The following is a 13,534-nucleotide window of genomic DNA, read 5'->3' on the forward strand; positions in this document are numbered from 1 at the left end:
CCCCAAACAGCTCATTAATATAGTTTATATGTTCACACACACAATATCTAAACATACACAAAGATAATATAGGGCAATGGATACGAGAGATAATGGATGCCGGCACTAAAAATAGAATATGTCACTCATGGGTTGAGATAGCTGCTGGTTGTTGCCATAGTAGGAAGCTAATTGGTGCAGAGGAGATATTTCGCCTCACTTTATCCAATACATTATAATGAATACATTGAATAATAATCTAATTCTATTCACATACTATATCTTGGGTCATTTCTACAAACATAGATGGAATGTAGAAGTAATGTACACTCTATAATTGCATTGCAATGTGCATTTGTAGGTTAATGTGATGCGATAAAATTGGATCTATTTAAATATTCTGCACCAAAATTTTTAAAAGTGCTAAGAATTGTTTTACCAGCTATGACATGTCTTTACATTACATGGGTTATCTGGTGCCCCCTATTTGTGTAGGACAGGCCCACATGTAAAATCTTCACCAATTTGCTCTAAGGGAGAGACTAGAACTTCTGGCACCCAGTATGACACAGATGATGGTTATTATACGATGCTTCAATTACCCTAGGATGAGCCTATACAGGTACTGAACTCTTGATGCCAGGTTTCTGAAGCAGATAATAATACATTGAATTTTCCATAATTGCTCTTGTGGTATATACTGTAGTCTTACGCTGTGTTTTTTTTTCTCCTGAATTTTCTAAGTCATATAATGTTTCACATGTTCTTTGTGAATCTGGTATTAAAAGAGGACATACAGAATATGGCCATAATATGATTACGGACTCAATTTTCTTCCAAAACACTATACTGCCTGAGAGATGGTTGCTGGCCTCCACAGAGGTGGAATCCACACTTATCAGACACTGAATCCACTTGGTGCAAAATTGTTACAGAAATTTCGACTGTCCAAATTATCTGGAAGTGTTTGTCTGCTCAAGGACCAGCGGTTCAGTATGCCAAATAACTGTAACCTAATAATGTCTATGGCTGCAAAGAAGTTAAAAAAACTTACCGAGAGATGAGTCCAAGAAGTCTCAACAACCTCATTTCTAGTACTGTACAGTTGCGTATACTCCTCTTTCCTACGCATGCGTCCGAGGTCCAGCCCATGCCCACTAAAGCAAAGGTGTACTACTCTGGCTTCAGTGAATAACTGTGCAGATGCTAAAAGTACAAGGACCTGGTAAAGACTTGAATTTTTTTTAATATAAAAGTTTTTCTAAATTGCAGCCAAGGTTGAGAGTTAGCTTACGTCGTCCTACGTCAATAAGGTATGTGGGCGTCTCGAATAGACCTGACAGGATTCCTTCACCCATGATTTTGTAGTATTCTACATGCAATATTGTTTGTGTGTGTGTGTGTGTGTGTGTATATATATATTCCTCTTTTTATATATATATATATATATATATATATATATATATACACACACACACACACAGGTATATATATATAACCTGCTGATATGAAATGCCACAATTACCACAATACAATACAAAAACCAAGAATTGCGTCTGCAGCAGAGATATCTGTCTTGTCAGAATCTAGTTTGATGGTATTTGGATGCATCTCATTGAATCATCATCATTAGAGTAGGTTTTTTGTTCATTACCTGCAAGATTAGGCCGCTGCTTGTAATTCTGTACACAGGAGACAAATATTGCAGCCCATCTTACACAAACACATCAATAACAACATTATCAAGAAATCTCTAGGCCTTTGTTGATCATTAGAAATGCCAGGATCACAGAACATACAACAGCTATAATTCCAAATTCCTCTTTTTATCTGGGCTGCAATGAAGTTTAGTGGTTAAGAAGACTTAATGAGGCAATTTCATAACTGACAATTTGCTTGCAAAAAGTAGGGAAAGCAGCATTGTAAAATGGTCATTTTAATTAAATAATATAGGGCAAACCCAGTAAAGCGCTAGAGCGCACTCTTCAGAACATGCGAATATCCCCGCTTCAATGAGTTCATAGTGTCGATGGCATTTGCAATCAGAAATGCAGCCAGTGTTATTACCATGGAAAATACTAACCTTTTTATGTTCACATTTACTCACTTCTTTTCCCTGAATCTCATCAAACATTTATGAAAAGTGGCAAAGCCTCTGTGGGAAGTTGACACTGGATATTGATACACAGTGAAATAGAAAACATGGATGAAGTAGATTGAAAGCTCCTACCCATGCACAGCTTCATAGAAATGAAAGATTAGGACTTTCTTATTATACAGCAGTGGCCCGTGCTTGTTAAATTTCACTCATTAAGAAGTACTCTCACTCCTTGCAAGTAGCATCATTCATTTTTAGTGCTACTAGTTTCATAGACTTCAATAGAAATGTGCTCTTTGAAGTAGGAATTTTTCTATTAAAATGATATTTTTGATCCCGAATACCGAGGCCTCATTCAATCTAGCTATTGTACTTTGACAGCTTTGTTGTCCAGGTCTACAATGCAGCACAATATACATATACAAACAAAATTATCAAAGTGATACGGACTAAACATCAGGGCAAAGAAAAAGCCTGTCTACAAAAGGACGGGGAAAGACAGCAGCCGTGTACAAGCAATGGTAATGCAGCTTTATGCAAGCAGGGAGAGAGGCGTATTAGCAAAACACATGTAAGATGGTGCACGAAGACGAATATATAGCGGAATAGAAATGATCCACGACTCGAACATCTGGATACTTGTAAATTATGACACATATTCAGCAATCAAAGCGACTTCCTCAGTGCATTTCAAATGATCTTCTGTGTTACAATCAAAAGGGCTTTAAAGCGCCGGCATATCGCCTTTTTACTTTTTAGGTTTTTTTTCCATTTTCTCTCTCAGACAAAATAAGGGCAGATAAGAGTCTACAACAGATATAGAGGCAGTGGATCAGTTGTATCCTTTCATCTCTCTGCAATATCCCACATGCAAATATATATATCAGTGCAGCAGAAAATAGATATCTCACACTGGTTATATGATGGTAGCAGACAGATTTTAAGGGTGATCTCAATCAGGCAGGAGAAAGCCATTGCCTATTTTATAGCGATACAGTTTATCTTGTACTATTTACTGTTTACAAAGTATCTCAGTGGCAACCGCAAGGAAGACGAAGAATATTCTTTAGTTATTTTTTTTCTGTCTCTCAAGTTTCAACGCCGAAAACTCGAAATATGACCGTAAATATTAGATTAATGTCAGCCCAGAATGCCTATTTTGCTGGGACCAGTCTCTCACCTAATGTCGTTGAGTGCCCCACATTACCCTTTAGAAAATAGAAGGATCGAGCTGTTAAATTTCAACGTGACTGATCCTTTGGTTCTCATGGAGATAGACAGTTGCATGACATATAAGGCAGTGGTTTATTCCCCTTTCACTACCATGCATGTGTATATAGTTGGTTGAGAGGGATCGCTACTGGCCGAATAAGGATACACCTGATAGCTATAGAGTGTGGATCAAGCTTTAAGCACACTCATGCAATGATAACTATACTTAAAGCACACTTAAAGGAGTATTCTATTATGCCTTAAAATACAGTTGAGCTAAAATTTTCCATTCTCCATTCATATGACAGTCTTACCCTGCCTAAAGCATCTCTTTATACTCCCTGAAGTGTTCAGGATACAGAATAAGACACTTTTTGGAACTGGATAGTATTATTGTTACTCAGTTTCCTAATATAAATCATTTTGGTCTGTAAAAAAATTAGAATGAAATTATGTCACCAAATGAAAATATAATATTAATGAACCTCATAAGTCATATCTATATATGCTCCCTTTTATAAGTGATACATCTATTATTTGATGTGCTATTAGATACCGATAGATAGATAGATAGATAGATAGATAGATAGATAGATAGACCTACCTAAGTGGCATATTGGATAAATTTTTCACTTGCTTAAAGAAAAAGAAATTAGGTTTAATCAAACTAAATCACCTTTTATGTTTCAAGGTGGCCATAAGCAAAATATTAATGTTGGCTGTACCTGTACTTTTTGGTGGGACCAGCCAATCATCTAGTATGTTCTAATATGTATCGGAGTCAGCCAACTCTCCCTTGACATTATGTGCATGGCTTAACTGAACGGACATATGTATGGAATTCATCCGGGATAGTAATTTTAGAGATGAGCGAACACTATTCGAAACAGCCGTTCCGAATAGCACGCCCTCATGGAAATGAATGGACGTAGCTGGCACGCGGGGGGTTAAGCGACCGGCCACCGGCAAAGTCTGCGTGCCGGCTGCTTCCATTCATTTCTATGGGAGCGTGCTATTTGGAATGGCTGTTTTGAATAGTGTTTGCTCATCCATTATGATCAATAGTTATTGAAAGTGTTAGTGAAAGTTCTTTGACCTAGACTGAATGAATAATAGTCAACATATATTGTAAGACTGTACTTATATTTATTGACTATATGCTACATGGCATTCTCATAATATAGCCGCAACATATCCTGTCATTTATCATTTCTTACTGAGGGTCCCACTTGCGTAAAATTGGTCAAGATGTTACTGAAGGAAATACATCCCAGTTAATACAGAACATTCAGGCTCATTTTTCCTTAAGGTTTTTTCCCACTTACAATAAGGAGACAGATTGGTGGAGTATCATATAAGAAATTGCCTTCCATTATACATGTATTACATCACACAGAAGAAACTGAACAGTTAAATTAGCAGTAATTGATTCTATCAGAAGTTCTGGAGAAAGAATCCATGATGACTGTGCTAAATAGAATGTGGAATACCGAGCTGTTAATACAGTTAAAGTAACAAGTTTTCTTTGTTACCGAGATGAAGAAACTGCCATTATCACTTAAGTCTGGCTATGAATCAAATGAACCAGTAACAATGGCTGTCAATTGGAATTTGGTTGTTTCAAGAGCCCATCCAAATTATAAGCTCATGTTTATAGCACAAGAACTGACAACAAAATGCGCTCATCTCGACAAAAGCTGGCGACAGAACTTTAAGATGTAATTATTAGAAGATTAGACAATGGCTCCAGTGCTTCTGTACGTTGTTTAATAAGCTGTACGTGAGATGTGTCATAAATTAAAAAGTCATTTTATTACATCCCAGCACTGGGAAATGTGGTAGCTGATCTCCAAATATATATAAGCCATAAAAATATTTTATGTAAGCCTGGTAACTATACTCTAGGATTCCTTTTACTCTAAACTAACTGAATCCATTTGCAAGTGATGTATAGTTAAGGTTTTGGAGAAAAAAACATCCTTTATGAGAGACATCTAACCTTTATTTAGACACTTTTCTGGATGAAGCTTGGGAACAATAAATCTGAATATAAAAAGCCAGACCTACCGTTCATGTTTTTGAAGATGTTGAGAATCGGGAGAATCTGGCGGTAGTAGGGGACAAGCGCTTCCCCCACCATTTCAGCAGAAACAACTAGATGCTGGAGTACTTTCAGGGTTGTGCATATGACTTGCCGATTACGGATATTCAAAGCATCTAAAACAAAAAGAACATGTTATATTGCAGATCTACATAGTTATGAAATATTTACTGGTAACGCATGTATAAGCAAGATGAATGCAGATGTGACAAAACTTACTGAGCTCCAGTTTGGGCACGGACTCCAATTTCCTTTGAAAATAATGAAATACAATAGTACAACATGATATAAAAAACCTTAAAAGGCTGAAATACAGCTATTAATAAACGTATGATCTAGTTATACTTTGGGCTTCAATGTTAGCTCTCTCTGATGGGACTACATATTATGGGACATTCCCTGGATGACAGATGGCATAGATGTGCTAGCTGACCCCTGGTTCACACTAGCGTATGTATTCCACCCGGTTAGAGTCCGTATGGAGTCCCCCCGGATGGAATACAATTGCAATTTCAAGTGCTGTGCTGTAAAAGCACTCAGACCCCATAGACTATAATGGGGTCCGTGTGCTTGCCGCGCACTGCAGATCGTGCGGGACGCAAACATCTGCGTTTGGGTAGATATTAACAAATTGTGATAAAGCCCAGTAATTTATAATGGGGTCTATTAAAGGGAGTCTGTCAGCAGGAAATTGATATCAAACTAGTGTTGAGGATGCAGCTAAGGATTCTTCTGTGTGAACGCAGGGTCCCAACCTGTAGTAAACCATATAAGTATGAACGTCACACTCAAGTTGTGCCAGTGAGAGTTCTTTATTATTCACAATTGTGATATAAGTAGAGCAAAACGTTTTTTTTGGTCCAGGTTAAGACCTTCTTCAGACTCTTTATACGTAATGCATGTTACACGACAGCTGAGTAAATGGCATGTAAATGGCATATAAATGGCATGTACACCGCGGGTGCACGCCATTTACCTCAAGCACATGGCACTTTCAACACTAAGGCCCAAGAAACCTATTGTTTTTGCGGACCCTGACTGGGAAACCGGCGGAGTTGACTCTCTCACCCATTTGATTTGACACGATACGGCTACTCAGCTTTCGTGTAACATGCATTACGTATAAAGAGTCTGAAGAAGGTCTTAACCTGGACCGAAAAACGTTTTGCTCTACTTTTATCATGATTGTGAATAGTAAAGAACTCTCACTGGCACAACTTGAGTGTGACGTTCATCCTTATATTAATATCAAACTAGTGACAGTACCTTGTAAGCTTTCTACCTCACTTTCCAAATATGCCTTTGTTATTCTACATTGCAGCTCCATTTTCATGCAAATTAGCATTTTATCCTTCATTTGCTGGTGTTAACTATCTGCTCTACATATTTGCTAACATTTACGTTCGATAACTGCTGCCCAGCTCAACCCCCATTATGTGATTGACATTATCTACTTTGTCACACTTTATCTACAGTTAGGGTTGTCAATCTAGAGTAGAGAGCAAAGCCCTGGTAGGAGAAGAAACGCCCTAAAAGTCTGCTTCAGCTAATTTCTATAAAAATAAAATGCTGATTTTCATGAAAATAGATCTGCAACGCAGGATAAAGAATACATCTTTGGAAAGTGTAGAAGCGGCCATACAAGTTACTGTTATTAGTCTGACACCAGTTTCCCTGCTAAAAGTTTCTCTTTATGGTTCAATATTTTTGACAAAAAAATAACACTGCAGATTGTGCAGATTGTGCATTGTGCTGTCATACTTGCCATCAAAATTACCAAAAACCTTGACAGACTGGCATTGACAATGAGAAAAAAACATCTGCGACACCATATTTCTTTCCAATGGAGACACAGCTGCCTTTATCTCCTCTTTCTTTATATTTGTTATCCTTCTGCAGTTCTAGACTTATCCATATTTATATCTTTGAGACGGATATCAGTTGCGGACTGTACTTTAATGTGGGCTATGTCCATTTCTATTGGATATTTTATTAAATGAATGATTTAATAAAGAATGACAAAAGAGACTGCAGTAAATGAATGCTGCATTATGTTAAGCACCTTGTACAAGCTGAGAATTTATTATAGGTAATATTGTATAATTAAAGCACTAACTGCACAATGGAAAATACACACATTTATTTCTGTCTATAGGGCCCCTCAACTCTGTAAAATTACAGCCAAGTTATGTTTTTCCACCTAACAATGAAGTATGTCTCATCATAAATAGATTTATCAACTGCTGTCCTATCTACAAAATCCATCTCGGTGTACAGATGGGGCCACACTTTTTGTGGATTATGTTATAGACTCCAACTCCATACAATATAAATTCAGTACAATAACACGACTTGATAGAAAATCCCTTGCCAGGCCACAATTCATATCACAACCATTGGGTGGCCACACAAAGACAAATATAGCATATAGATCTCATGAAAGAGAGTCATGAAATCATGCATTTGTCAAAGCTCATTGTCTCACACCATGTTTTATCATACCTCAAATATCAGGTATCATTCTGTAGTTGAATATTAGATTATGATGAACTAGGATATTTTTATTGTCATGTTTACCATAAAGAAATACTTCAAAAAGTACAAAACTTTGTCTAAAGAAGCATCTTTATAATACTGGGTTGTGTCATTACACCTTTTATTATTTTGTAAAAAAAAAAAAAAACAAAAAACATATACCGTATATACTCGAGTATAAGATGAATTTTTCAGCACAGTTTTTGTGCTGAAAAAGCCCCCCTTGGCTTATACTCGAGTCAAGCAAAAAAAAAAAAAAAAAAAAAAATTTGGGAGGGGGATCTATGACCAGCTGTAATAATAATGTATGGAATCTCCCATAAAATAGTGAAAAAAAAGAAGCTTTAAACAAAATATAATAGAAAAATAAAGTAAATAAAAGTTCTAAATCCCTCCTTTCCCTGGAATACATACTGTATAAAAGTAGAAAATTACTGTGAACCACATACACATTAGGTACCCCTGTGTCTGAAAGTGCCCGGTCTACTGAATATAGGGGATCTGCAGTGCTCCTGTTCCATTGGGAAGGGGTTAATAGGAGCACAGCAGATACCCTATATTCAGCCAGACTGAATTCCAAGTGGGGGAATAAAAAACAGTCCTCAAACTCAGGGAAGGGGCAGACAGACAACCAAAACACCCCCTCCCTTCCCAAGCACTCAGCATCTACTGCACCCAAAAACTCTGACCATTTTAATTTTTGAAATTTTCCAGTAGCTGCTGCATCCCCCCCCCCCCTTCGGCTTATACTCGAGTCCATAAGTTTTCCCAGTTTTTTGTGGTAAAATTAGGGGCCTCGGCTTATATTCGGGAAGGCTTATACTCGAGTATATACGGTATATATATATTAGTAGTTGTTTGGTAGTTAAGTGTGTATTACATCCATATATATGTAAAGAGTTGTGATCTTGCTTTTTGCACTGACATTCCAAGAGATGCACCACAACATTGTTTCAGAGACATCATCAGTATCATTAATGTAAAAATGAGGTATTTTCTATATACGTAGCATTGCATTCACCACGGAGAAGGAACATTTTATTTTCTGGAGTGTTTCCAGAAGCTCTCTAAGAAATCTATATTGAAGAGTATTGGGAGCATATAGAGTGACAACAGTGAATGGAGCATTATTGATATTGCATGTTATTATTAAGTACCTGCCATCTGGGTCAGATATAAGAAAGCTATTTGAATGCAATTGTATTTTTGAATCCTATTAACACACTTTTTTTCTTATGGGTTGCATGGGAAAATAAAATACTGGCAAATCTACTTTCATTGAGATGTTTGTACACAATTATTGTCACATTTTGGTTTCTGACACTCATTCCAAAATGAGGACCATTTAAATGGCTACTGAGGCCCTTAACATTTAAGGTGGATAGTTTAAAGACCATATTGAGATAAATATACAGTATTCACGCCGGTAAGAAAATAGGAAAAATAGTAATACTGAATATGATTATTGCCTTATATGATTATATGAATACTGAATAGACTATTGTACAATACAACGATGAGCAAAAGGGTAACAATGTTTTGAATGTTTGACTTTCAGACTCCATATCTCACCATCCACTACAGCTTCCAATGTGAGACTACCATCATTTTATAGACAATCATCTTGGCCTTCTTACACATAAATTTGACTTGCAACTATTTAGCATATGATTAGTTATGCAGATTCTAGTCATGTAACTGCATTGTTACTGCTTTGCTATGGTAACTAATCATATGTTAAATAGTTGCAAGTCAAATTTATGTATGAGAAGGCCAAGATGATTGTCTATAAAATTATGGTAATCTTTCAGACATTTATGGTATATCCTGTGCTTGTTTATACAGTTGTCCCATAACGTTCTGCATCAGTTCTTCACAATTTGAACACCTTTCATTGCAATATTTCATTTTAATTTAATTTTTACTCCAACATCCAAACACATATATATATATATATATATATATATATATATATATATATATATATATATTTTTTTATTTTTTTTTTATTTTTTTTTTCTGTTCACTGATCCATATGAGGTCTGATATTTTTAGTGGTAACATTTAATATTCCATAAGAAGCTGTAATTCAGCATGGGGTGGAATTAGGAGGCATTCAAAGTACCGTTGCATTCCGTCAGCAGTGTCCGTGGCTATTGTCTGTTACACGATTTTAGCAATGGACACCAGCTGGTCCGTCTGAAATTCCCATTCATTCAGGACTTTTCTGTCCGTTTGAAAAAAGTGTCCGTTACTTTTATTTTTTTTTAACACTGAAGTCTATGGGCAACAGACTTCTAATGGACAGTAACTGATAACCATTAGTTATTTTGTGTCCATTTATTTTCTGCGTATGCTCAGAAAGCATAAACAGCAAAAAAAAAAAAAAAACCTGACAGTGTAAAAAAACTGACACCAGCTGATGCTGATTGATATTAATGTGTGTGTTAAAAAAGGAACAGTTAAAAAAAATGGACAAATTAACATCAGTTAGGGCGGGTTCACACCTGCGCCTGGTCTCTGCTTTGCAGGTTTCCGTCTTCTGCCCAAGAAACTGGACTGGAGACGGAAACCGGCAGTCAGTTTTCAAACCCATTCAAAAAACCCCGTGTGAATGGGCCTAGTCGGGAGGAGGGAGTGTCTTGAGGCCGAATCGCGAAGCGCGAGGTGAATCGGCCTGAAGAATAAGCATGTCACTTCTTTTTTCCGGAAGCCGGAAGAAATGGCTCCTGGAAAAAAGAACTGATCGGTTTCCATTGATTTCAATGGGAGCCGTCTTTTTCGTCAGGATTTTGAGGCGAATACGGCCTCAAAATCCTGACCAAAAAACCCTGTGTGAACTTAGCCTTACATTTCAATGGGCCTGTACACATTGATGCCGCCGCTTTTGCGGCTGTGTGTCCGGGCCAAATTGAAGAGCTGCAACTTATGGAGCAGGTCCTATATGTGTCCTATACCTGTCCTATATGTGTCTGCATTTGCAGCCCTATCAGTTCATTTGTAATGTAAAGATCAGTGATGAGTTAATGTAATTTTATTGGTATCTATTTTAATTTTTGAAAATTTCCAGTAGCTGCTGCATTCCCCCCCTTGGCTTATACTCAAGTCAATAAAGTTTTCCCAGTTTTTTTGTGGTAAAATTAGGGGCCTTGGCTTATATTCGTGTCAGCTTATACTCGAGTATATATGGTATATATTTTTTGTTTAATACAATATATGTATTTTAAAATGCTTCCATTTAATAATGCAACTTGTCTCAGCAAAATAAAGCTGTCATATGAGTATACCAATGGAAAAATAAAATAGCTATAGCTCTCAGAAAACAGGGATGAAAAGCAAAAAAAAAGTATGGCTTGTCCTGGTGGTCAAAATAGACTATGTAATTAAAGTGTTAATAGTTGATTGCACTTTTGACACAATAAAGATATGTTCACTATGTCACTAACTGCCCCTACAGCAGCCTATGTGGTTTAGTAGAAATTTTGATGGTGGTAGTTCTTGTACAGGTACTGCAATACTTCACCTACAGTCCTATGAAAAAGTTTGGGCACCCCTATTAATCTTAATCATTTTTAGTTCTAAATATTTTGGTGTTTGCAACAGCCATTTCAGTTTGATATATCTAATAACTGATGGACACAGTAATATTTCAGGATTGAAATGAGGTTTATTGTACTAACAGAAAATGTGCAATATGCATTAAACCAAAATTTGACCGGTGCAAAAGTATGGGCACCTCAACAGAAAAGTGACATTAATATTTAGTAGATCCTCCTTTTGCAAAGATAACAGCCTCTAGTCGCTTCCTGTAGCTTTTAATCAGTTCCTGGATCCTGGATAAAGGTATTTTGGACAAACAATTCAAGTTCAGTTAAGTTTGATGGTCGCCGAGCATGGACAGCCCGCTCTCAAATCATCCCACAGATGTTCAATGATATTCAGGTCTGGGGACTGGGATGGCCATTCCAGAACGTTGTCATTGTTCCTCTGCATGAATGCCTGAGGATTTGGAGCGGTGTTTTGGATCATTGTCTTGCTGAAATATCCATCCCCGGCGTAACTTCAACTTCGTCACTGATTCTTGAACATTATTCTCAAGAATATGCTGATACTGAGTGGAATCCATGCGACCCTCAACTTTAACAAGATTCCCGATGCCGGCATTGGCCACACAGCCCCAAAGCATGATGGAACCTCCACCAAATTTTACAGTGGGTAGCATGTGTTTTTCTTGGAATGCTGTTTCTTTTTGGACGCCATGCATAACGCCTTTTTTTATAACCAAACAACTCAATTTTTGTTTCCAAAATGAAGCTGCCTTGTCCAAATGTGCTTTTTCATACCTCAGGCAACTCTATTTGTGGCGTACGTGCAGAAACGGCTTCTTTCTCATCACTCTCCCATACAGCTTCTATTTGTGCAAAGTGCGCTGTATAGTTGACCGATGCACAGTGACACCATCTGCAGCAAGATGATGCTGCAGCTCTTTGGAGGTGGTCTGTGGATTGTCCTTGACTGTTCTCACCATTCTTCTTCTCTGCCTTTCTGATATTTTTCTTGGCCTGCCACTTCTGGGCTTAACAAGAACTGTCCCTGTGGTCTTCCATTTCCTTACTATGTTCCTCACAGTGGAAACTGACAGGTTAAATCTCTGAGACAGCTTTTTGTATCCTTCCCCTGAACAACTATGTTGAACAATCTTTGTTTTCAGATCATTTGAGAGTTGTTTTGAGTAGCCCATGATGCCACTCTTCAGAGGAGATTCAAATAGGAGATCAACTTGCAATTGGCCACCTTAAATACCTTTTCTTATGATTGGATGCATCTGGCTATGAAGTTCAAAGCTCACTGAGGTTACAAAACCAATTTTGTGCTTCAGTAAGTCAGTAATACGTAGTTAGGGGAATTCAAATCAATAAAATGATAAGGGTGCCCATACTTTTGCACCGGTCAAATTTTGGTTTAATGCATATTGCACATTTTCTGTTAGTACAATAAACCTCATTTCAATCCTGAAATATTACTGTGTCCATCAGTTATTAGATATATCAAACTGAAATGGCTGTTGCAAACACCAAAATATTTAGAACAAAAAATGATTAAGATTAATAGGGGTGCCCAAACTTTTTCATAGGACTGTAATATACTGAGGATCTTTCATAACCATGAGAGTGAGCCAGTCCAGTACATTTACATGTACTATATCTTTACTATATCTATATCTTTACTACATGCAGCTCAATGACAGTTTTTCACAATAGAAGGAGGGTTAGACACTTTCAGACCAATATTGAGAGACAAATGTTATGGTTTTATAATAAAAAGTTGTACAATTTTCCAATATACTTTCTGCAACAATTCCTCACAGTTTTCTAGATCTCTGCTTGCTGTCACTCATTCTGTTACTTCTCGTGGATAAAACTCTGACCATGGTCATGTGATTTACGGTCCATGGTCATGTGATGAGCACATAGGTGCCGCTCGTTACAGTCTCAGCACAGTAATCAGACATCTGCCTGGTAATCAGCTGTGCACCTGTGTGCTCATCACATGACCATGGACCGTAAATCACATGACCATGGACCGTAAATCACATGACCATGGTCAGA

The 13,534-nt window shown here is 37.3% G+C and overlaps 1 protein-coding gene across 1 annotated transcript in view; it reads right to left on the minus strand.

Moving 5' to 3' along the window:
- PACRG (parkin coregulated) overlaps positions 1-13,534 on the minus strand; it is a 469,474-nt gene that overhangs the window by 184,941 nt on the left and 270,999 nt on the right. The window contains exon 4 of the mRNA XM_075267841.1: positions 5,357-5,506. Coding sequence (XP_075123942.1) covers positions 5,357-5,506 — 150 coding nt within the window. The remainder of the gene's footprint in view (positions 1-5,356; positions 5,507-13,534) is intronic.

Source organism: Leptodactylus fuscus, chromosome 3 (assembly GCF_031893055.1).
Source record: "Leptodactylus fuscus isolate aLepFus1 chromosome 3, aLepFus1.hap2, whole genome shotgun sequence".
Taxonomy (NCBI): domain Eukaryota; kingdom Metazoa; phylum Chordata; class Amphibia; order Anura; family Leptodactylidae; genus Leptodactylus; species Leptodactylus fuscus.